The sequence below is a fragment of the Nannobrachium achirus genome (assembly GCF_963921795.1).
Source record: "Nannobrachium achirus genome assembly, chromosome: 4".
Classification (NCBI taxonomy): domain Eukaryota; kingdom Metazoa; phylum Chordata; class Actinopteri; order Myctophiformes; family Myctophidae; genus Nannobrachium; species Nannobrachium achirus.
Window position 1 is genome coordinate 19,908,668 of NC_137813.1, and position 26,635 is coordinate 19,935,302.

At 42.3% G+C, this 26,635-nt stretch overlaps 2 protein-coding genes across 2 annotated transcripts; one reads left to right on the forward strand and one right to left on the reverse strand.

Moving 5' to 3' along the window:
- Nucleotides 1-101: 101 nt before the first annotated feature.
- On the reverse strand, nucleotides 102-1,279 carry LOC308284095 (guanine nucleotide-binding protein G(I)/G(S)/G(O) subunit gamma-12-like; the record flags this gene model as incomplete). Its single annotated transcript, XM_080724634.1, has 2 exons — nucleotides 102-227; nucleotides 1,187-1,279. 2 exons carry the CDS (start codon nucleotides 1,277-1,279, stop codon nucleotides 102-104), a joined length of 219 nt encoding a protein of 72 aa, XP_080580760.1.
- Nucleotides 1,280-9,464: 8,185 nt separating this feature from the next.
- On the forward strand, nucleotides 9,465-17,968 carry dhps (deoxyhypusine synthase). Its single transcript, XM_080723963.1, has 11 exons — nucleotides 9,465-9,585; nucleotides 10,825-10,928; nucleotides 11,329-11,528; nucleotides 12,064-12,228; nucleotides 12,757-12,878; nucleotides 13,552-13,648; nucleotides 13,823-13,909; nucleotides 14,282-14,387; nucleotides 15,417-15,520; nucleotides 15,801-15,926; nucleotides 16,542-17,968. The coding sequence occupies exons 3-11, from the start codon at nucleotides 11,334-11,336 to the stop codon at nucleotides 16,635-16,637; spliced, it is 1,098 nt and encodes a 365-aa protein (XP_080580089.1). The 5' UTR covers nucleotides 9,465-9,585; nucleotides 10,825-10,928; nucleotides 11,329-11,333; the 3' UTR covers nucleotides 16,638-17,968.
- Nucleotides 17,969-26,635: the final 8,667 nt, after the last annotated feature.

The following is a 26,635-nucleotide window of genomic DNA, read 5'->3' on the forward strand; positions in this document are numbered from 1 at the left end:
CATGGTTTCTAATCCAGTAATAAACAATAAAATGTGATGATGTTGCAGAAAGGTTGCGGTCCATTTCCCAGCCAGCAGTGTTTTTGTTCTGTGCATGGATCTTAGAGCAATACACACGTCTTTTTGTCTTTGAATGGATTGGCGTTGGCGGCGATGCCCGTGAGGAGTGGATCACTGCGCCTGTGGCTCTGGCAGTACTGGACCAGCTCTGCTACAGCCAGGGAGACCTGCAGGTACATAGAGATGGGTTGGCAACTTGGAATGGCACCAGTGTTGATTTCATCGACTGAAACTATGATGAAAAATGTTCGGCGACTACCTTTTCTCACTGACCAAAACTAAATAAAAACTAAGCTATAGGCTATGACTAAAACTATGACTAAATATATTCACAATTTCATCAACAAATAAAAGCTAGGCTAAAATGTTAGTGGAGAAAAGATGCAGTAGAACTAAAAGACAAGTCATTTTGTTTGTTTGCACATGGTTGTTGCACTCTGAAAATCAACTGTAGATTTAGTTGACTGAAATGATATTTAGTCGACTAAAACTGAACTTTTACACACGTGGTATGGGATGCTTTTTTCTGTTAAAAAACATGCGCACACACAACCACTTGAGCCATATATACTTCAATGTATGACATAGCAAAAATGGGATGCACTGTGAGCTTGTAGATCTGTCATTTTTGCTGTTTAGTGGTGGTGGTGTTTTTTCTGCCTATAATGACATGCCCTATAAGGACACCAGCCAGTTTGAAAGTGGTTTAACAAGCATGCAATGAAAAGCCAACCCATCCACAATTTGTCCATTTAACCTTTAAGGTTTTTTTTACCCTCAGGTAAATTGTGGTAAATTGTTAGAAGTGAAGTAAAATACAGCTGGGTTTGCCCCAAACATTCTCTTAATGTTAGAAAACCTGGAGTGGACACCGCACCTTTTCTGAAATTATGCTTTATAAAAATACAGTATGTACTGGTTTATAAACATACACAGAACAATATTTATATGGGGAACATATATAGATCCACATTTAATGAAATTATTATTGAATGAACGACCTCATTCTTCAAGTTAAATGTTTGCGTAATTATATCATTTCTGCACATTTTCTTACACAGTCAGATGTTTACCCTCTGAGTTACAGTTAAGTGATGATGAATTAAATGAATGAATGAATGCATACCTTGATTCTCTCCATGGTAGCCTCCACGCGTAGTTGCTCCACCACTCTCCGTGCCTGCACCACACTGTTGCTACTGCAGACCTTTCCTGACATTGGTTTATTATGTATGAACAGGCAGCCACAGTCAGTATCTCTCTTCAACCTTCAAAGTGAGAGGAGGATGGAGACATTAGTACATGATAAAAAAAACATTGGCCTGCAGGAGCTATAGCTTCCACCCTCTGAAAAAGAAGAAATAAAACAAACAAATCACATGGAACTTTGTTTTACTTTCACTCATCATATTCCATCTTCTCTAAATCCCGATGGTCTTCCAGGAGCAGACTGCCTTTCCTTTGTGACCTGTGTACTATCATAGGCTACTCCTCTTTATGCCCTTGGGTCTGTGTGTGTGTGTGTGTGTGTGTGTGTGTGTGTGTGTGTGTGTGTGTGTGTGTGTGTGTGTGTGTGTGTGTGTGTGTGTGTGTGTGTGTGTGTGTGTGTGTGGAGGACATTTGAAAGACTCTGTGTGATGTGTGGAACACATAAAGGTCACAGAACACAGGGCAGGAAAGGTCACTAACATCGCATCACTTCATAGCTTCCATTGATGATGAAAGATCCTGCAGTTAGTATGGGGGCCCACTTTCATCATGACCGCAAAAAGACCATGCATAAATAGCAAACAAAACATATTTTGATCTGCTGCATTGTTTGAATACATGTTTAGAAAGTGGAGATGTACAATTTCACCTCAACTCAGCTATAGCCAAAGACGTGTATGTAGGTTACGCTAGTGTTTATCAACATAGGTGGTCCTTGAGGGGATCCCTGGGGGCCACATAGAGGAGAATAGTTTGATTTAACTGATATTTGATTCACTAGAAGTTATGACAGGAAAATATGTTACTGTATAAAAAGACTATTGTGATCTTAGGTTGAACACTGCACTGTTATCTCCCCAGTCCCCACCAGTAGACAATATAGGGCAATTCATAGCGAAATTATACTAAATCATGTGACACCATCCCAACTTGTTTGTGTTGGCTATTGTAAACCTTAGCTTAGAACATACATACTGATACAGTATGTGTACAGTGACATAATGTATACACATGGTACGGTATGAGAGATTAGATATATCCTATAATGACATGCCCCAAACGTAGAGGCAGTGGTGTAAAGTAGACTAAGTACAAGAGAGTGGGGTAATGTGAGACACTGGGTAATGTGAGACACCCCCTGTATCTAGGCAACGGAACACATTTGTGGTCATGTGACCATTATATTTCCAGGCCCCTCCATTTCCCCCTTGCCATGAAGAAGAGGACTTCATGGTGCTGTGGTAAGCATGCTTTTTTCCTCAAAAATGATTTCTTTTGCATGTAAAAGTAAATGTTCTTGCTGTCAACTTAATCAGCTGTTGTGTCAAAGGCAACTGATTCAGGTATATCACACATGTTGATGAACTACCAACATAAATCCATGTGATATATATGCTAGCTGAAGATTAGCCTGAATTGCTAAAATGTGGATGTGGGGTAAAGTGAGACACTGTCTCACATTACCCCACCATGAGGCACAAGTTAAGTTTAGTCTTAAACATATTTTAATCTAATCTATGTTTTACTTTTTATGTCATAAACATTGTAGAAAAGCCATCATGCCAAGAAAATACACCAGGAAGACAACCCGGGGCCAAACACCTCTTGAGGAGATGGAGATGGCAGCCGCTGAGGTCAAGGCAGGAAAGACGATAAGAGCAACTGCAAGGGATAGAAACATTGACAAGACAACCCTCCTAAGATTCATAAAGAAACAAGAGAAAGGGGAAGTAAAATCAGCCTGGGGTGAGGCAAAGAGAATATTCACAGATGAGATGGAAGAGGAGCTTGCCGAACATTTCAAACAACTAGCTGAGCAGTTCCATGGCCTTGCTCCAGTTAAATATCGTCAACTGGCATTTGAATATGCAGAGAAAAACGACATCCCTGTCCCTGCCAATTGGACAAAGAAACAATCTGCAGGTAGGCTAGGGTGTGTAAGAGATCACATGATTTCCAACTGATCTTGCCACAAAGCTAATAATAATGAATTCTCAACTCTTTTAGGTGAGGGTTGGTTTAACAACTTCCTAGCACGTCGCCATCTCTCTGTCCGAACTCCGGAAGCGACATCCCTGGGACAGACAACTGCCTTCAATAGAACTACAGTGGGGGAGTTCTTCGATAATCTCGCTGGGGACAGGTGACAGAATTAATGATTTAGTTGCAAAAGTTTTATGGAGGCTTTACATGTCAGATTTGGTTTTGAGGTTCTTCCGCTGCCTCTCTTCTTTAACAGGCATGCATTCCCTCCACACCTGATTTACAATGTAGATGAAACAGTACAAAAGAGCCACAGCAGGTGAACTAGAAAAAAATGAATGGACTGTAAAGAATTACAATATACCTCTAGACCAGTAGCCATTGATTCTAATCTTTCTATTTGATTCAGGTTGTGTCTGAAAAAGGAAAAAAGCAAGTTGGTTCTGTCGTATCGGGTGAGAGAGGAGAACTGGTGACTGTGGTGTGTGCCGTGAATACTGCTGTGAATGCCACACACCTCCCATGTTTGTCTTCCCCAGAGTTAACGGGGAGAGCCACCCATTTTCAATACTGAACTATATCATTACCTTAATATATAAGAAAAGGTACACCGTGATGATGTCATCACGGTGTACTTGCAATACAAACCCCACTGAGCTGGAGTAAAGTGAGACACAAGACCACTTTTTCAAAAACAATCATATTTTCTGTCTTTGTCTTGAATACATTCTGATAATTTCCATTGTTAGGAAACATCCCAAATTAATGGGAAATGTATAAATCTTTACTAATCTTTTAGCTTGCCTAGAGGGGAGCAAATGTAAAAAGTGTCTCACTTTACCCCTCTCCCCCCTACTGTACTAAAGTACAATTTTTATGTATTTGTACTTGATATTCCACTTTCAAAAGAACCCTGAACAGTTTTTAATTTGCTTCATTCAGTATTTAGATATTTGATACCCATACACACCCATTGTAATTTCAAACTACATTTTAACCATGACAGATTCATTAAAAACACCTATTATCTTTTCTGGTGACTCATAATACCATCCTAATATGTGAGCAGGCCGTGTTTTTTCAATAACTGTTTTCAACCATTCTTTTATATTTTTGGAGAAAATGGAAAACATACAAAATATTAAAGATAATAAAAAAAAAGTTTTTGAAAAAACACTGCCTGCTCACGTATTAGGATGGTATTATTCAAGATTCAAGATTCAAGATTCATTTATTTTGTCCCGAAGGAAATTTGTCTTGGACATGCAGGCTGCTACATAACATACAACAGGACAAGACAGACAGAAAGTAAACTAGAAGCAGTGCTCTTCCGAGCACAGGTCTCCACCAGGCCACACAAATCGGCCTGTTATAGCGCCACCATGAGGCTGATTTAAAAAATGTGGGGCAGAGGTTCTGAATTAGCATCCAGGGAGTGTGTGTGCTCAGTTTGGCAGCGATCGGGCCAACGGCGCCGGAGATTAGCTGGTAACAACCAGGCCACACAAATCGGCCTGTTATAGCGCCACCATGAGGCTGATTTGAAAAATGTGGGGCAGAGGTTCTAGATTGGCATCCAGGGAATGTGTGTGCTCAGTTTGGCAGCGATCGGGCCAACGGTGACTGAGATTAGCTGCACACAAACTGCGAGGACACACGGACACACGGACACACGGACACACGGACACACGGACGGACGCACGGACGGACGGAGGGGAAAACATACTCTCCCTCAGCCTTCGGCTGGTGGAGACAATAACTGTTCAGAATCTACAGCTTGGTATAGGCTGCAGATAACCAACACAGAACATAGCTAGTGGAAAATGTATGCTTATCAACAACAGATAAATATCGGCTACTGCCATCGGTTAATGTCAGCTTTATTTGCCGATACCGATATTGACCGGTAACGCTAAACATCGGCCGATACCGATGTGTGGCCGATATATCGGTGCATCCCTAGTAATAACTAGAAATGACAACAGTTATTATATATCAGGTTGCACTTGTCGTTTTCTTTAGCATAACAAAGAATAACTAGAAGCAGTGCTCTTCCGAGCACAGGTCTCCACCAGGCCACACAAATCGGCCTGTTATAGCGCCACCATTAGGGCCATTTGAAAACTTTGGGGCAGAGGTTCTGAATTGGCATCCAGGGAGTGTGTGTGCTCATTTTGGCAGCGACCGGGCCAACGGCGCCGGAGATTAGCTGTACACAAACTGGGAGGACGAATCGGCCTGTTATAGCGCCACCATGAGGGCCATTTGAAAAATTTGGGGCAGAGGTTCTGAATTGGCATCCAGGGAGTGTGTGTGCTCATTTTGGCAGCGAACGGGCCAACGGCGCCGGAGATTAGCTGTACACAAACTCAGGACGAATGGGCCTGTTATAGCGCCACCATGAGGGCCATTTGAAAAATTTAGGGCAGAGGTTCTAGATTGGCATCCAGGGAATGTGTGTGCTCACTTTGGCAGCGACCGGGCCAACGGCGACTGAGATTAGCTGCACACAAACTGCGAGGACACACACACGGACGGACACACGGACACACGGACGGACGGACGCACGGACGGACGGACGGAGGGGAAAACATACTCTCCCCTCAGCCTTCGGCTGGTGGAGACAATTACAACGAATAGTGCACAACACACAGTGCTGACATACAGGTCAAGTGCATACATTACACCACATTACACCAGAGTCATCACCCCTACTAACGGCCTGAGTTTAGCAGATTAACAGATATGGGAATGAATGAGTATTTGTATCTGTTCAGATGTCTTTTCTTGTTTTTAACTGGGACTCTATAACGTCTACCCGAGGGTAGCAGTTCGTATTCTGAATGCAGAACATGAGAGGGGTCAGCAATTATTCTCTTAGCTTTCTTAACTACACTTTCCTCAAATATTGCTTGAAGGGTGGGGTGCTCCCTCACACCCATCACCTTCAATGCAATCTGAGCTAGTCTATTAATCTGTGCTTTTGACCTCACAGTCAAATTACCAAACCACACACAAATTGTATAACGGAAAATACTCTCGATCACAGCATGATAGAAAAGCAACATCACTCTCTGCTGGACACCAAACACCCTGAGCCTACGCAGAAAGTGAAGTCTCTGCTGGATCTTAGTACACACATGATTAACATGGACATCCCAGGATAACTTGCTGTCAATATGCACACCCAAGTATTTGTATGAATCGACCTGAGCAATATTAACATTGTTTATGAGTAAGGGAGTGTGGTCCCCCACATGACCTGGATCGAAAACCATTTCTTCAGTTTTTTGTGTGTTAACAGTGAGGTGGTGGTCATCACACCACTGTACAAAACTGCTTACCTCCTGCTCATACACAGAGGTGCTTGTGTTATCATCTATAAGACCCAAAATGGCCGTGTCATCTGAGAACTTAATAAATGAAACACCAGGATGAATGCTGATACAGTCATTAGTGTATGCCGTAAATAAATAGGGACTGCTCACACAACCTTGAGGAACACCTGTACTTATTCCTCTGGTCTGTGATATTGTCTGGTTCACTCTGACCTGTTGGGTCCTGTTGGTTAAAAAAGAGTGATACCATCTAATGATATACGGGTTGACAGACATTTGTTTCAGTTTGTTAAAAAGGATGTGTGGCTGCACAGTGTTGAAAGCAGAGCTGAAGTCAACAAAGAGTAGTCTGGCATATGCTTTGGGATCTTCAAGATGGCCCAGGATTGAGTGAGTTATTGTGAGTATTGCATCATCAGTGCCACGGTTATCTCTGTAGGCAAACTGATGTGAATCTAATTGTCCATGCAAGTTCGACTTCAGCTTCCACACCATCAACTTTTCCAAACACTTGACTACAATGGAAGTCAAGGCTACAGGTCTGTAATCATTATTTTCACGGGGAACAGCTTTTTTGGGAAGGGGAATAATAGTTGCCCTTTTCCACAGAGATGGGACTGACTGTGAATCCACTGACCTTTGAAAGACAGGGGCCCAAGCTGGTGTAAGTTCCTCGGCGCATGTTTTTAAAAGAAAAGATGAAACACCATCAGGGCCTGCAGCCTTTTTGGCATCTATTCTTTTAAAGAGTTTAGTTACTTCAATATGGTCGATGTCTATTTTTGGGACATCTCCCCCTATTGGTATACTGCTAATGACCTTGTTACATTCCGAAGAGAAATCCTGTGTCTCAAACCTAAGATAGAAATCATTCAACTCATTTGCCATGGAACCCTCATCTGCTGAGTGCAGTGGTTTCCTGGTAGGGTTCATATTTGTAATTGATTTCATGGTAGCCCACATTTTCTTTGTATTGTTTGCCCTGAAATCCTTTTCGATGGATTCCTTATATTGTTGTTTAGCTTTGTTCAGTTTCTGATCTAGTTCCTTTTCCGCTGCTCTTTGTTGCACAAGGTCCTTGTTCTTAAAAGCAAGCCTCTTGCGTCGGATACATTCTGTGATGTCCTTGCTGATGTATGGCTTGTTGTTGGGATACAGTTTAATTGTCTTATGTGGTATTACTGCCTCCACACAGAAGTTAATATAGTCTGTAATAACCTCTGTGGATGTGCTCAGATCAGGTTCATGGAATATGTCCCAGTCTGTGCTCAGATAGCACCCCTTCAATGTTTCAATGCTGTCGGTGGACCAGATTTTGACAGTTTTAACTAGGGGTTTACTCCTCTTCAATACGGACCGGTACGTGGGAATAAGGTGAATAACATTATGGTCCGAGTCGGCACCCGATCCTAAATTGGCCGGCATCGGTGGCCTAGCTCTAGCTGTATAAGCGTTTTTAATATTCCCATAACATTTGTCCAATACTTTATTTTTCCTAGTATCACATTTAATGTATTTATCATAGCCAGGTAAGGACATTTCCAGTTTGCAATGATTTAAGTCTCCCAGGATGAGTATGGGAGCATCAGGTGTTCGCTGCAGCTGTCTATGCACACAGTCTGCTACATGGGCTGCAGCTCTCCCTGCGTTGGCACTCGGGGGTACATAAACAGCGCAGATTAGAATGTTTCCAAACTCCCTAGGGAGGTAGAATGGCCGGAGACTCAAGCATAGCAATTCAATGTCCGGATTGCAAACGGTCTCCCGTGTTGTATATTGCCTACACCACCTGTCATTTACGTAGACACATATACCACCCGCCTTCGTCTTGCCAGACTCAAAACTCCTGTCACAGCGTGCAAGAGAGAAACCGTCCAGCTCAACGAGTGAGTTGGGAATGTCTGGATGGAGATGTGTTTCCGTGATAACCATAGCGCATGACTCACGGTACTCGTTGCAGTGTCTGGTGTAGATCCTTAGCTTGTCCATTTTATTCCTCAGGGAACGCGCGTTGGCCAGGATCAGCGATGGTAGAGGCGGTTTGTTCCCCCTCTTCCGGAGCCTCTGCCTCGCTCCGCCGCGTCTCCCCCTCCGCCGTTGTCCCCGCGGCTTGTCCCCCATGTCGGGACCCTCCTCGTCCTGCGCGCCGCCTCTCGGGGGTCGTTGTAATTCCTTGGGCAGGTCAGGCAAAAGCTGTACTTCTGCCGCGTTGTTGTTACGCAGAGACAACAGTGTTCCCCTGTCGTAAACGCGCCTTTCCTGGTTGTTGCCAATTGTTTGGTAGGGCTTCACTGCAAAAAGCAGCAAAAGCAGCCCTACGCCAAAAACTCTCAGAAAACTTGCCATTTTCACAATGTAGTGCTGGTGCAATGTATCGCAACGTCAACACCCGACCAACAAAAAACAAAAAGAGACAACAAGACGCACTTTACAACATAACACATAACAAACTTATGCAGCAGCTCTGCAGCCCGTGTCGCCGCTGAGCAGCGCCAAAGTTCACCAGAAAAAGAAATAATGGGTTTGTCATGGTTAAAATGGAGTTTGAAGTTACAGGAGGGTCCTGGTAATATCAAAATATTTAAAGCAAATTAAAAACTGTTCAGGGTGTTCCTAAAAGCCTGATTAGACGATAAAATGACCAAAAGTTTTATTTTTGAAAGTGCAATATCAATATCCCTTTAATATTATTATATTATATTTAATAATTAATTATAATAAGTAAGAAATGTATTTGAGTACTTTTTCCACTACTGCGTAGCCTCGGGATCCAGGCATTTCATTGCACTGGCCCCCTGTGTTTAAGCCGCGCAACGAAACGCAAATCCATCCAATATACATTGTGTCCCTCTACGCTTTCCGTAGTGGACATCCAGCTCATGTGTTGTTTACTTCTGTTTACAATGAGAAGGCTCCACAACCATAACTTGTCCACAACACATTCTACACTAACTTACACTTTCTTCTCCTAAACCTCCACGCTCTTCAACAATAGGTACGTTAACAACTCTAAATGAACAGGTTGTGTTGTTTGTGTTTCTGGAGAGTAAAACAAGCTGAGCTACAAGCTGGGCTGAAACGTATGAGCTGCAGCTGAGCTAACATGACTAGCATGCATGTTTGACATATTGCCAGACCATGTGGGTTGTTTCTGTGATTGATTTATTTGATCCTTAGCCAATCGGAGGGTCCTGTGCGGCTTTTGAGAGAAATCCGTCGTCCAATGAAATTGTTCGCAGAGAATGGTTTTATGATCATTCATATTATGCAGCTGTAAAAGACTCATTAACGTTATTATATCTGGCTGGCTTGTTTGATAACGTTCCTGACGTGGATGTCAAGCCTTATTGAAAATTCACAACAAATCTTGATATGAGATACATAAAGTGGTTCCTGTGTAAATAAGCCGAAAAGCTTGCTAGGATCTCCTTTTAGTTGACCTTGTACCAGTGATTTGAAACTGTACTTTTTCCTATGCGACCTTATTATAAATTCTTCAATCAATCAATCAACCAATCAATCCATAGCATTTGCAGGGCATAGTGATTTGTTGGAGTATTATGTAAAATCCAACTGCAATCTGGAACTAATTTACCGGTAATAAAGAAAACATTAGTGTAATGCCAATAAATAAAAGAAGTAAAGTATCTATCTAATCTCACATACAGTACAATGTGATGTCACTGATACCAACAGTGTCTAACAGTAGTTGCAACCGTAGTTCGCAGTTTAGTATGTGAACGGTCACAGCCGTATCTCTGTCTACTACGCCTGACACTGTGGTTCTATGGGTTTGTCACTCTAACGTCACTGATGTCAGGGGTACCACTCTTAACAGAATGGGTTTGCTGCTCTTGACATCACGCTCTGGCTTCACTGTGATGTCACACTAACAGAATCCCTTTTATGCCCATATATGGAGTAACCTCATGTCATCAACATTAAGCCCATTAAGTCCATCTAATCTTCCATCTTCATATGGGAATGCCCAATATGGAGGCCACATACCACACTAACGGCTGGTTCTACAGACAGGGATCTCCCTGTATGGCATGTTTGGGCTCTCACAGCATATCTCCATATACATTTCATGGATCTCCATATGGTACAAGGGGTCTCCATATAAGGGTTACTGGTCCAATATACATCACTGGCCAGATGTATAACATTTGACCAGTATATGTATAAACGCGTGCTGATGAATTCGTTGTTTCTGTTTCTTATTTGAATGCAGAGACTCCACCCCAGCGGAAAACTGTCCAGGGCCATCACACAGACATCCCTACGTCCAGACTTACTGGAGAGCGCATCCTTCAGTGTTTTGTCAACAATCTAATCGTAAGACCATGTTTGATGGCTGATCCGCTAATGTAGTTATTTCTGATCTCGTCGTCACTAATGGTAATCGTAGCAGCCTCAATTATGCCTCCTCCAGCTCCGCCTCTTGTCTTTTTGTCAGTGCCTCCGCTTCCAAGCCGTACAGCATGGCTGGTCTCACTACCGTCTCTTATAATGTATCTTCCATCTCACTCTCACTCTTGCTGGTACCCTTCTGTCACAAATCCCTCCTGCAATACCAAAACAAAGCACTTTTGCTTAATGGGAAAAGAATAAATGCGAGTTGATTTAAGCCAGTTCTATGTAAAGAATTGCCTGTACAGTAGGTGACTGTGTCTGTCTTTGATTAGCTTGTGATCCAAGAAGGCCACTTTGCTAACGCTGTGTTTTGTTTTTTCAGAAGAGATGGCGGATGAGGCTCCGTCAGTGGCCACGGAGGCGGTCCTTAAACCGAGCGAGGACATACCAGAGGACGTGCCCAAGATCCGGGGCTATGACTTCAACCAGGGGGTGGACCACCGTGCGCTGCTCAGGTCCTATCTCACCACTGGCTTCCAGGCCAGCAACATGGGCCTGGCCATCGAACAGATCAACAAAATGGTGAGAGCAACGTGGACGTGTCAGGTCAAGGATGGGAGATGTTTGCCTGTGTTTGAGGTGCTGCTGTCTAAAACACATTATTGTATACATGGTTTCCCATTCTTCTTATGGGAGGAACATTCCCATAATTTGATGTAACAAACCTCTTTATAACTGCCAGATGTCAGATATGTAGTTTTGGTAACTTTTCACTTAAATGAATGTATTCCAAAAGTCAGTGAGAGAATGTTTATCCTGCATTGTGAGTAAATCAAGATACATTTCCGGGCCTGCACGTTTTGATTCATTGATGTATTTATTTGGCAAAAAATGCATTTGTACATTGCTGTCAAAGGAGGAAAAAAACACAATTTCTACATTCTTGTAAAGACAATATGCCAGATAACCACTTCAAAAATAGTGAAAATAGCCCAAATATAATCTGACAATATACCCTGGTAGATCTGACTTAGTGTATCTTTTTACTTTTGATGTGAATGTGAGTCACATTTCATATTCCAAATCTTTATCATCTTTGTCGTGCACACACATACAGATAGAGAAACGTCTGGAGCCAGTGGAGACGGTAGAAGGAAGTGAGTGGACAGAGTCCAACCCCTCCCTCCGCCATACAGGCTGTACCATCTTCCTCGGTTACACCTCCAACCTCATCAGCTCTGGAGTCAGGGAAAGCATCCGCTACCTAGTGGAGCACAAAATGGTACAAGCCACAAATCAGCCCCACACCTTTCATATACTTTTGCCATATAATGTCCAGATTGGGAAAATAACAACATATGTGGCAGATAGGCCCATTACATTATGTAAGCAATGTCTGCAACCACACACAAAGGGCAATATTTCACATTTCAGGGTTGTGCTATATGACAAATACTGCTGAATGAGAAATGAGATTCTGACGGAGCTCATCTGTGGCTACAGGCATCTACTGTTTGACACGGGAATGCTGAGAATGTATAAAAGCACACATTCCTCCACGCTGTCTAATTAGAAATACACAGCTTCATTATCATATTGGCTTTGTTTCCCTTATGTTGATTTGCGGTTCATAGCGACCTCAGACGGGGTTTGAAGCCAATCCACATTTTGGCATGCATGCAGAGAGCTTGTGTACTTTCAACTTGTGCTGTCTAGAGTTAATAATGGGCTTATAAGACAGGCATAACCGACATATTACAAGTTAATTGACTGCACATTATGTTGGCATGGTTCTCTGATCTCTGTATAGGTGGATGTGATTGTGACCACAGCTGGAGGCATAGAGGAGGATTTGATCAAGTGTCTGGCTCACACTTACCTAGGAGACTTTAGCCTGCCTGGCAAGGACCTGCGCCAGAGAGGCATCAACAGGTTGGCTACCCCTTATTCAGCAGCGAAGTGTGATGTCACTTCCGTGAAATGGCGTGAAATGTCGCCCTCTACGGGGTTCATGCTGGTATTGTTTTGTATTCAAATGCCATTGAGGAATTTGCGATCACCGCATATAAGAACTGTGTTAAAAATATAAACACACCATATGCGCGGACATGCTCTCAGCGACAGTCTGTCCCAGACACGAGTGTCTCTCTGTAGTTTCCAACATTTAGGACAGCGTTGATTACATTTTCTCTGACAACAGGCTATATCAGATATGAATGAATATCATAAACTATGCAGAACCCCCCCGCTGACAGAAACGCGCACATGGTGTGTTTATTTTTTTAACACAGTCCTTATATGCGGCAATCGCAAATTTCCCAATGGCGATTTGAATACAAAACAATACCAGCATGAACCCCCTAGAGGGCGTCATTACGCACAAATGACGACATGGCTTCGTTTCTCTATAGGCATCATAGCTAGAAGAGAAATGGCATTATCAAGAATAATAAATAAATAATGCATGCATTCACGGCACGTGAGTGCGCACTTGCACACAGTGTGGAAACGTTAAGACATATCAAATATTGGCATTTGGTCAATTAATTTCCTGTCACTTTTTCACTTATTCTACCAACCCTCTGGTTTCTCGCTGTGTCCACAGGATAGGGAATCTTCTAGTCCCCAATACCAATTACTGCAAGTTTGAGGACTGGCTCATGCCTATTTTGGACCAGATGGTACTAGAGCAGAAAACTGAGGTGGGTTGTGTCGCGTGTGTTGCCTCTGTTACTGTTCAGGTTGAAACAAACTAATGTGTTGTCATTTGCAACTCATAGTTTCTCTTGTTGAATTTAGTTTCAGTCATTGTGACGTGTTAAATCTCTCTCTCTCTCTCTCTCTCTCTCTCTCTCTCTCTCTGTTTCTTCAATCAGGGCACCAATTGGACACCTTCCAAGATGATCCACCGGCTGGGCAAGGAGATCAACAACCCTGAGTCTGTCTACTACTGGGCCTACAAGGTGAGCCCTGGATCTATAAGCTTATCGTGACACCTTGAGTTTATAGATGGGTTATTTTCGGCATGCAACACACAATATATATTTGATATAAAAATGTATATATTTTTTGAAGCTAACATTTTTCAACTCAAATTGTTGCTTCTGGGGGTCCCAGGAACAACATATTTTGAGATGGGGATCGGGGGCCAAATACATATAAGTTTGGGAGTCCTTGACATGAAAAGGCTTGAGAACTGATATAGCATCATACGTTTTTGAGAACTGATATAGCTTGGGGACTGATATAGCAACATTGATTCTAAAAAATATTTTTTTAGAATCAGCCTCAGGTCTTAATGGTGTTAGCGTGTTTGACCTGGCCTCTCTTTCCAGAATGACATCCCAGTGTTCAGCCCTGCGCTGACAGATGGCTCCCTGGGGGACATGATCTACTTCCACTCATACAGAAACCCTGGCCTGGTGTTGGACATAGTGGAAGGTAAAGGACACGTTTCTTTCTTTACTTGTAATGTGATGTGACTGGTATCACACACAAGATATTACCCAATGTTGATTGAACATCATTCCATGGTCAAGGATGTTCTCTAAGCAAGGGAATATTTTTTGACTAGACTTGCCAAAAGCATTAAAACATAACAATAATATTACTTGGACAAAAACATAACCACACAATAATATTCCCTGTGTTGGGTTACCTTTCTCAGGCAAGATTCAAGTCTCAGCCAGTTTGTGTTCATATCTTACTAAAAGGAATGGAATCCAGTGTCCTCCTTCAAAATTAAACAAACCACGCTATGCTTTGGAAAATGATTGGTAGTCATGTCAAGTATCCTGTGAGTCATAGTCAGTGGCCTGAACATGCCAGACCACTGGTATGAGACTTCAACCTCTTAAACACTTTATCCTAGTACTTTGTTGAGCAGGGTCACCCAGGGCTCTGTGCTTGGCCCACTTGTTTTGTTCCCTCTCCTACACCAAGGCCTTTATTTCGTCCGTGCCTTACCCCTTATTCCTAAACTTCTTTGCTCTTTTTTACTATTTTGAAAAACATTTTTAACTATTTTAAATAGCTGATCTACAAGCTCACAATGTGTCGATGTAGATCGCTATTTGAAGTATTTAAAATGTTTTCCTCCAAAATAGTAGAAAAGGGCAAAGTTTAGGGTTAAGGGGTAAGGAATGGATGAAAATATAGCCACAAATAGGCGATCTACAAGCTCACAACATGATGCCTCAACGCAACATGTTCTACCCCAATTATGTTTTCTACTCATAAATGTATTAATAAGTGCTGATGAAACTGAAGGTTTGTTGTGACATCTAAGGATTGTCTGATATTTGATCTGATCTGCTATAATGTTGATGCTTCTCTCAACGAAAACCGTGATGATGAATTGTCATTTTTGTCTTTTACATGTCAGTTTTGTTGGCTGATGTTGTGGAGAAACATTTGATTTGGATTGTCCATTAACCAGTAACTTTATGTCCATGTTGTGTTGTGTTTCAGATATCCGTAAATTGAACAGCACGGCGGTGTTTGCCAAACGGACGGGGATGATCATCCTGGGAGGAGGGCTGGTCAAACACCACATATCCAACGCCAATCTGATGGTAACAAGCTCTGATGTTACCATCTGATTTAGTTTCAGTTTACGCTTCAGTTTTTCATATATTATGAGGAGAGTCTTGATAAAGCTGATAAAGGCACAATGAGAGAAAGCATGACATCAGATATCGGACGCCGTCACAGAACGCAGTGCAACATCGGCAGTGGAGCATCATTCATTGATTAAAAAGGGAACATTCCCTGCGTTGACGATGACGTGCAGTGGAGCCCTGGTGTTAGTTGATTTAACTATTAAAAACCCCACTCCTCTCTGTCTCCTTCCAGAGAAATGGAGCGGATTATTCAGTGTTTGTGAACACAGGTCAGGAATTTGATGGATCTGACTCTGGGGCCAGACCTGATGAGGCTGTGTCCTGGGGCAAGATCAGAATGGATGCTAACCCTGTTAAGGTACGTGTTCCTGTGTTCCTATGGATCCAATGCGTTTATTATTTAGTCCCAAGCTCTTGTTAATGCTTTTCATTGAAGATTGATAAAACCCACAGACACACTTGGCCACTTTCAAGCTTGCATCCCTATTTTGGACACTCAGAAATGTCATAATGTTTCAAGAACGGCGGAAATTACATCCTGTAACATCTAGGGCTGTCACGATAATGACATTTTAAATGACGATCAATTGTCACTCCGATAATTGCGATTAAAAATTGTGTTTTTGTCTTGACAATTACATTTCTGTTTGGCTTGAGGGGCTTTGAAGTTGTGCATGGCAAATATGACACATAACCTAAATATACAAAGAAATGACTGACATATTTGACAACTTCATACTTAAAAAAAGAACATTGATAGTGGAAATAGCTGATCTACAAGCTCACAACGCGTCGCGACGCATTGTGAGCTTATAGATCTGCTATTTCCACTATTTTTGAAAATCTTTAAAAATGGTAATACATGAACATTTTTCAACATGGAAACAATTATGACAAAATAGTTGCGATTAAACGATTATGTAATAGTTGGGACAGGCCTAGTAACATCCTGTTCTTTACCCCCTCTACCCAGGTCTATGCAGATGCTTCCATAGTCTTCCCCCTCTTGGTGGCTGAGACGTTCGCACTCCATGCTGACAAGCTTACAGTTAACAAGAAAACGGATTAAATTGAACTCTTTATTTTAGCAACCAACTGAACTTTTTCCCCCCTTCCAACCCAGCCCTTTTTCTGTTATTTAAGATGATGTTTGTCATTCTCTCAACTTGTGCTCCGGGCCATGCAATGTAAATATTAGCACTGTAATGCTGAACAAGAATGCCTTATGCAATGGGAGAAGCTGGTAAGTTATAACATGACATCACAACATGACTTAAAGGGATGGTCCACCCACAAAACGAAATCTATCTCTCACTCAACCCATAGAGACTTGAATTCCAAATTATTGGCATTGCTAAGCCAATAATTTGATGACCAGTAGTGGTTCCCTATGGTGACACAAAGAACCTGCTTTGTTCCCTATGGAGTATGGAGACACAAAGAGTCTCCTCTAATTATTGTCTTAGGAATGCAACAAAAACTAAAACTATATCCTTGAATTTAAGTCTGGGCTGAGTAATCGATAGAAAAAGGTTTGGGGGGTGAACTATCCAAGCCACCATGTATGTACTGTACTTGTTTTAACAAATTTGGTCTTCTGTTCTGATGATTGAAATATAGCTACACTTAACTTTATATCTCTAAAGTTGTTCTAAATGATGTACTACAACTGTTGCTACAGGTTTGACCTAGGATGATAGAAATAGCCTGGCATGTAGCATGTACCAAAGACAGACAGTACAGAATGTTATTGATTTGTGGTATAGGCGAGGTGTGCCACTGTATGTTGATGGCGAGTGAGTGAGCTTTTATTATGCAATCTTTTATTTATTTTAATTTGAATCCAAATTTACCTGCGTTGATGACACAGCTGCTAGTCAAGATTCAAGATTACTTTATTTGTCATTTGTTTTCCAACTGCAAGCAGCTTTGAAAAAAAAAAAAAAAAGGTTTCTCCTAGTTATCAGCATTGCTGATGACTAGGAACGGGAATTCGTTCGCATTATTCATTTAACCACTTAAACCCTGGCCTCTGTTCTTAGTAAAGCGGACTTGAATTAGTACTTGGAACACTTATTTTCACTCCACTCCTATCTTCACCGAATTTGCCGATCTACAAGCTCCGAACACGTCGTGTTGTGAGCTTGTACATCTGCATTTTTGTGTGTTTTGGTTTATAATCATTAATCGTAAAGTTTGAAATAATCGTGATATTAATTATTCACTCACTCAGCCCTATATTACAGTATCATGTACTGTAGTGATCTACTTCAGAAGTTCTCAAAGTGGGGTCTGGTAGACATGTGACACCAATGTACCAATCAATCAAGAATCAATAAAGATGGTTTTATTTGTCACTCAAACGGGTTACAAGCAGTGAAATATTGGTGCGGCGTTTCCTCATGACAACAGCCGTACCACCACATGCACAGGATAATAACTACAATGAAACTGAATGAAATGCAATCAGTTGTCTTCAGGCATTACTGCTGCTTTATAAGAAAATCATAACTTAAAAAGCAGAGGGCAAAACTACGGAAGATACCCATATCAATGTATGAAAAAAACAAAAAAAAGGATTGAGGTGAGGTCAAAAAGATTCCTTACCACAGGTCTTGTTGGAGCAAAGTTTGTTCAGTTGTTTTTTATTTATTAACACACTATGCAAGAGCTGCCTTCCTTTTGCACAGTACATACAGTAGCTGAAAGCAGTTCCATAAAGTGGTTTGAGAAAGCTTGTGGACACATGTAATGACCACTGTTGTCCTGCAGATGGTGCCATTGTCATGCTGCGACCACTTGCTGGAGCATCATGTCCTGAAAAGAACCATCCAGATAGAATGGCCTGGTCTGTGGATGAAAGTCATCATTATGTTGGTTAGGTAGACATGAGCCCTGCCAGGAAAATGCACATCACACTAATGGCACTGCGAGAACCTGCTTTCCATATGGTCCTGTAAGACTCATTTACTGTGGTATTTCCTTTATTCTGGTGGTTACCTGTATTTTAAATACGTAAAAGAAAGAAATGTATATTTAAATTCCATCGTGGGGAAATGTATGTGTTCAAGTTTTAACGTTATTGTATAGACGTTTTTTGAAATGAACTGTAAGCTTGCGGCCCTACGTGCTTGTACAGTAGATCGTCTATTTAAAAAAGAATGTTTAAAATGATAAAATGGGGCATAGACGTTAAAGCAGGCAATTCGTTACGCCTGCTTTTGCTGTTCTTATTTACAGCGAAAAGGCATAAGGCTCTGCTGCTCTTTGTGCAAATGTAATCTAGCTAGTCTAGTGGCACAGAGAAGGAATCCTGACGCTGGGAATTTAACTGTAATCATCTTGCCTTTCCAAAACTCTCACATTATACTGTAGGTGTGGTGAGTGGTGATGAACTTGTTTTGGCACTGCATCTGGCAGTAACAAACTGTACGTGCGTGCGTGGACTTGTGTGTGTGTGTGTGTGGGCGTGCACGCGCGCACACGAGTAATTGTGTGGAATGTTACTCCTCGGCCAAAAGCCATTTCAGGTGACGAGCCCACCAATCCTCTCCCTTGTTGTTGTTTGGGAAGCCCCGCCCCTGGCCTGGTCCCCCCGCGGGCCACGGGGCCAGTGAGGACATCAGAAGACATGCTGCACGTGAGGACCGCTCCGCTGCCAGGCACGCACGCACGCACGCACGCACACACACGCACACACACACACACACACACACACACACAGGATTGGGACGATATGAAAATGTCACATCGTGATTATTGTGACAAAAGAAATCACGATTTCCGATATTATCGCGATAATCATCCTTGGGCGCAACATTTGCCAAAAAAATTGCAGATCTACAAGCGTCGCATTGAGCTTGTAGATCGACTATTTTTTGGCAAAGACATTTGATAGAGAGTGAAAAAAAGACTATCAAGAACGTATATTATAAGTACCTTTTACCAATTATAGAGGGTTTAAGTGGTACCGGATATGCAGCTCGGCAAATAAAAGGTGAATTGATCCCAGATAAATTAAATCTCCATGATACAATTATCGTGAGTGTTTTTTATCACGATAAATGATAATATCTCTTATCGTCCCATCCCTAACACACACACCCGCAGTAAGCTCCCACCCACCACCAGACCCAAGAGTTCATCGTTCATGTGGGGAGGAATTCTTACATTCCCCCTCTTTCCGAAAATAGCAGATCTACAAGAGCTTGTAGATTGTCTATTTTTGGTTTCTTTGAAGCCGCAATCCGTTACTTTTATGTCCCGGGCCCAGGGTTTGAACCTGGCTCTCCTCCACATGAAAGACGGGGTTATACGCAATGGAATTGGGAGAGATATTGCAATTAACAGCTTCAGGCTGTACTACTTGTCACCCGGTAAGGTGTCCTACTCAACACCAGGGTAGGACACCAATGGAAGAGTAGGGAGACCGCCTCCAAACACTGCAGTCGGATCTGATTGCATTAACCGACTTTAAACAACGTTAAACTCACTTTGCCACTCGATTTGCCATTCACTTTATGCATGCGCATGCCCTTGTTGACCAGAGTCCCCCACAAGTCTATTACTAGGCCTCCTCCTTTCTTTTCCCTCCACACCAAACGATCCACAAGCTTGTAGCTCATGTGGGTTGGAGTTGGGATGCGTTCCGGATTGCAGCTTTAAGATTCCACCCACCAGGCCCAACCAGAGTGCATCATCATGTTGGGAGGAATTCGCAAATTCCCGTTCTCCGCCGCCAGTGAGATCAGGCGGACCGATCTAGCGCACACACTGTAACAGTGATAATGACATTTCCCATAGCAATAGAGCGCGCTGTCCTGTTGTGGGAGCGGATATTTCCCGAGGCTAATCATAGTTCCCATATCACTTCACTTCCAGAACACGTCATATCCACAATCCAATTATATTTGCAACCGCAGGAATGGAAATGTGGGTATTATACTGAACTGTGTTGTGTACGTCGAAACCTTGGTGATGTGGGGAAGTTTTATTTGTTGATGTTTTTGGGGATTTTATTTCTTTTTTGGACGCTGAGTTGTGGAATGGTGAAGAAGTGGAATAGAACTTCCAATATGGTCAACCTTCCCTGATAATGCGTGCTTGCTTGCGTGCATGCAGTACATGCATGCAAAACATATGCATTTACACACACACACACACACACACACACACACACACACACACACACACACAGAGTCAAATCCTTGCTGTTAATTTAACTCTAAAATGTACCCAAATTTAAGGGTTGATTTTTGGTCATCTCAGAGTCGGCACTGAGGATTTTTACTGCACAGCACGCACGCACGCACACACACACACACACACACACACACACACACACACACACACACACACACACACACACACACACACACACACACACACACACACACACACACACACACACACACAGCTCCTCAGCCAGTAGGAAATGACAGGACAATTTAATGGACAATTTGTGCAGTGACAGGATGTGTGTGAGTGTGCGCGAGCGTGCGTGTGTGAGCGCGCACGCACGCTTGTGTGTGTATTCAGGGCTTAACGGTTAATAGAAGACAGAGTGATGTATGTTTTTTCCATCATGCAGTTCATTGAAGCTTATGTTTGTCTATTGCTTCATTGAAGGATGACAGGAAGATGGAAGAGGCATAGAAAATTCAGATAGCGACTGTGTGTGCACACGCATGTGCGTGTTGTGGTGCGGCGGCGGTGCTGTGCCGTGTGTAGGAGCTGCTGCAGTCACGCTATGATAACGCTGCATGGCGTGGTGCTGCGCAGGCCGAGCGGACTGCGTTGGCGCTGAACAATGGGCGCAGTGTGTGATGTCCCGGGGCCGGGCCGGGCCACAGTAGTCATAATGGCAATTATGAGCGCTTCCCTTCCAGCCAGATTGGCAGCGCCCCACTGTGAGAACCAGAGGAGAGAGGAACACAGAGAGAGAGAGAGAGAGTTGGTTGGTTACACAGCTGTAGGGTGGGGTGGATCTACTGGGAGTGGGGGGAGACAGAGAGAGAGAGAGTTACACAGTGAAAGTGTCATTTCATTCATTTGTAACTCTAAGAAGGTACAAATGTAACCAAATGGCCCAGTAAGAGTTTAAGAAAGGCAGAGGCACACACACACACACACACACACACACACACACACACACACACACACACACACACACACACACACACACACACACAAATAGACTGAGAGACAGATAGGGAGAGAGTTACACATCATGAAATAATCAGTGTCAATGTATCTATTTTGTAACTCTGAGAATGTATAATGTTACCAAATGGATCCGTAAAGGCCCTTTCCCACTGGGCGCCGCGATAACGATGAAAAACATATTGTGCGAAGTGTGGTATAGCAACGATAAAGCCGCCATAATTGATGTGAATGCTGACATTGTTAACGTCATCTTTATCGCGTCCGGTGGGAATGAGCCTAAAAGTGAGTTAAAAGATAGAGGGAGCGAGAGAGTGAGAGAAAAAGAGCTGGACAGACAGACAGACAGACAGACAGACAGACAGACAGACAGACAGTGAGGCAGGGACCGAGAGTTGCACAGCTTAGGTGCATTTGTGTACATTTGCATATTCATGTCGGCGTGCACGTGTGCATATTTGAACTGGTCGTCACACTCTCTCACTGCTGCCCACGTGTACAACGTCTCACTTCCTTATCTGCCACTGTTTACCTGTTATGTTGCCATGGTAACAACTCCCGCCCTTAGGATCCGTGCTGGCTTAACCTGCAGAGGCTCAGGTGTGTGTGTGTGTGTGTGTGTGTGTGTGTGTGTGTGTGTGTGTGTGTGTGTGTGTGTGTGTGTGTGTGTGTGTGTGTGTGTGTGTGTGTGTGTGTGTGTGTGTGTGTGTGTGTGTGTGTGTGTGTGTGTGTGTACGTACAGTTATTGTGTGTGTGTGTGTGTGTGTGTGTGTGTGTGTGTGTGTGTGTGTGTGTGTGTGTGTGTGTGTGTGTGTGTGTGTGTGTGTGACAACAGAGAATGAAAGAGTGAGAGAGAAAGGGATGAAGGAAAGATGAGTGTGATACTTGGGGAGGGGTTGAGTGAATCAGAGAGCAGCAGTGTAAAGTAACCTAGTACATTTTAACCAAGTACAACCAAATACTGTACTTAAGTACAATTTCTAAGTATTTCCAATTTCCAATACATTTACTCCACTAGTACTACATATATTTGAAAAATGTAGTTACTAATTACTTTGTAGATTTGGATACTGTTATCACAAAACTACATTAACCCTATACGTATGTACAGTATACGAGTCGAGATGCATTGTGAGCTTCTAGATCTGCTACTTCAAAAGATCTTTATGCATTTGAAAACTTCAAATAAGACATTCTGCATAACGAGTGCTTTCTACTTTTTTGTACTTTAAGTACAGTATTTTCTGGACTATAAGGCGCACCTGACTATAAGGCGCACTGTCAATGAATGGTCTATTTTCAAACTGTTTTCATATATAAGGCGCACCTGACTATAAGGCGCACATAATAGACGCTACCGTTGCGTTATGCAACAAACAGATGGAGCTGTGCTAAAGGGAATGTCAATGTCAATGAATGATCCATATATAAGGCGCACTGGACTATAAGGCGCACTGTAGTTTTTTGAGAAAATTAAAGGCTTTTAAGTGCGCCTTATAGTCCGGAAAATATGGTACATTTTGATACCAATACTTTTGTACTTGTACAAGTTTTGTGGATCGGCTATTTTCAAATGGCCGAAATGTATATAGGTGTATATAGTAGAATATTTGCCTCTGAGCTGTAGTGGAGTAGAAATAAAAAGTAAAGTAACACCCAAAATAATCATATTTTAACTGGGGACCGCCCCCCCACCCTGACAAGCACTAAGAGTTGAGGCATTCCATTTTGTATAACACGGTTCTATTGTGAAAATAGCAGATCTACATGCTTACAACGCCTCGCTGTGCGAGGCGTTGTGAGCATATAGATCGGCTATTTTCACAATTTCTTCCTCTAATATTTGACAATTTGGCTAATTGTCATTTTAGAGGTAATAAAATGTTCTTAAATTGTCACTTTAGAAATGTGCAGATACCCTCTATACACTGTTTTTTTTTTACTGTTGAGTGAGAAAACAATGTTGCACATTAAGTTAATCATCTGGGGACCCCCCCAAAATAATTTGGGGACCCACAGGGTGAGAACCACTGGCCTATATGGCCGCGATCCCCATCTAAAAAAATAAATAAAAATGTGCCATTGACCCACATACTGTACACGTTTTGTGTAATCTATATATTTTTGTACAAACTCGTAGTTTGGTATCAAATGTATATATAGGGTTAAAATGTTTAAACTGATCTTAATGCTATATATATATTAACTAGCAGGGGACCCCCGGGAACCCCCTCGATGACACCTGAGGGGGTCCTCGGGCCTCACGTTGACAACCACTGCTGTAAAGGGGTTAGAGAGAGAGAGAGAGAGAGAGAGAGAGAGGTAGCGAGGGCAACGTACCACAACCTGACGCTGCTTTCTCAGAAACAGGAAGTCGTCGGTTGAACCGCCGCGGTTCCTCGTGTCCCTGACGCAGCTGTCATGACGTCCATGGTGTGTTGCGTTGCCACGGCGACGACACATGACGAGAGCAAACACCCTCACAACAGCAGCTAGTGAACCAAACGCCCTATCTCTCCACTCCTTTTAACCTGCTGCTAATCTGGAGCTAATCTCCTGCCCAGCGATATGGGACGTCCAAGGTCCAGCCACAGCGCAGGTGTACCCCAGATGAAGACTGACGAGTGTCCGTTTGGTTGATCTTATAGGCTTGCATATAAATTATATGAACCCATTCAGACCTGAGGCCAATTCTACCAATGCCTTCTAAGCTTGTAGATCGTCTATTTTCACCTTTTTGCCTCTTTCTTATATTATTATTTGACAATTTGGCCAAAGTTTGACCAGTTTTTTGATAGTTTGTTTGATGCAGTAATGGTCTTTTTCCTTCTACTGCGTTAGAGCAGTAGACCAGATAACAGATGACATGAGAGATGAATCCATTAAGACTTATTGAGCCCCATTCTACCAATGCCCTCTATAACTAAAACTGTTGGTGGAAACATGTACTGTATGCTGCTGTGTATCGCCACTCTCATATCTCCAAGTTTCAGGTTTATACGTTGTTTTCCTGTAAAGCCCTGCTTCACCATACAAGGCTGTCACACAGAACTAGTGAGAATAGCCGATCTACGTGTGCTTGTAGATCGTCTATTTTCACTAGTTTAAATGTTTTTTGTTTTGTTTTCTTTTATGATAAATGTAAAGCGAACGGTTTTGGACATACAAGGTTTCCACCCGACAACAGCGATGGAAACCTCCTATCTCCACAACTGTTACTTTTCATGAGTCACTTTTGTGTGAGGCTGTAGTATGATTAAGTAGGGCGTTAATTTGCTAAATAAAACGATAAGTTAGAATATGGAGATAAGAGGTTTCTGCCCGACGGCGACGATATACAGTATAGCTCAAACCTACAATGACACAGATGCTTTCCCGCTTTTAACAGGTTAAAAAGATTCCATCATTTTGACTCTTGACCAACATCGTTTTGAGATACTTGTGAAAAGAAAAGATATATGTACAGTACATACTGTACGTGAACTTGATCCTTGCAGTCACCCTGAGGCCAGTGAGTGTTACTTCATTGTGTGTGAGCAGTGAAGGGATCATGCTGCAACCCACCCGGCAAATTTGGTGATGTTTATGTTTTATGGCTTTTTGCTGCAACAAACACTTTGTGTTTGTGATAATAACAATGAAACCCCATGACATTAGAAATCTGCACACAGAAGCTGTGACATCTTTCAGAGACTACATCTGAGCCTGCCCTGCTCATGCATGCATAACAGGATATCGTTCTATCCATGCATGTGGTTACAACCTTACAACAGTGGCTTGTGCAATGCAGTACTCCCCCCGTGTGTGTGTGTGTGTGTACGTACGTATGTACGTACGAACGATCATCTCTTATCTGAACACAATTTTCAGATGAGGAGATATGAATTTCAACTGGCATTTATCACTGTGAAACACGATTGGTGTTACCCAGGTTTTGCCCGTTATATTTTCGCCGCTGCCGATTAGGTGACCATTTATAGAGGAATGCATTAATGTAATTGACTTGAGTTGCACAACTTGGATAAGCGTTGGGCGTGAGGCCTCCATACATTGTACTGCTCATTACCCAACCAGCAGTGGTGCAAAGTAACTAAGTGCATTTACTCATGTACTGTACTTAAGTACAATTTTGAGGTATTTGTACTTTACTTGAGTGTTTTCAATATCCAGTACTTTCACTTATACTCCACTACATCTCGGATCCAAATATTGTACTTTTACTCCACTACATTCATTTGAGAACTTTAGTTACTTGTTACTTTGTGATTATTATTAGAAAACATACATTAACCGCTTCAACCCTATACATTTTGACCATTTGAAAATAGCCGCTTGTAGATCTGCTATTTTCAAAAGATTTGTATACATTTTTAACTTGTGAAATGGGACATTCGGCCCAATGAGTACTTTCTACTTTTATACTTTAAGTATGAAACGATAACAAATACGTTTTTTTTTTTTTACTCAAGTACATTTTGAATACCGGACATTCACTTGTAACAGAGTATTTCTGCATTGCCGTATTGATACTTCTACTTACATAAAACAGTACTTTTTCCACCACTGCCAAGTGCCAACAAAGTTGTGAAATTAGGTTTCACCACCTACCGCCTTCACAGCAAAGGCCAGAGGGTTAGCCTCAGGGGTGTCGCACCAAATTCTGTGCCCTGGGTACTTTAACTAGCTAATGTAGCAGATATACAAGCTCACAGCGTGGCACCGAGTGCCGTGCTGCAAGCTTGTAGATCTGCTATTTTTTAATATTTCAAATCCTAGAAGGTCTTTTGAAAAACCTGTTTCTATGTCAGTGCTGCTTATACTTTTTCATGTGAAGGACCCCCAACATGATATGTATTTGGTATTTTGGCTTAAAAAATACATATATTCAAAGATTTGCACACTTTT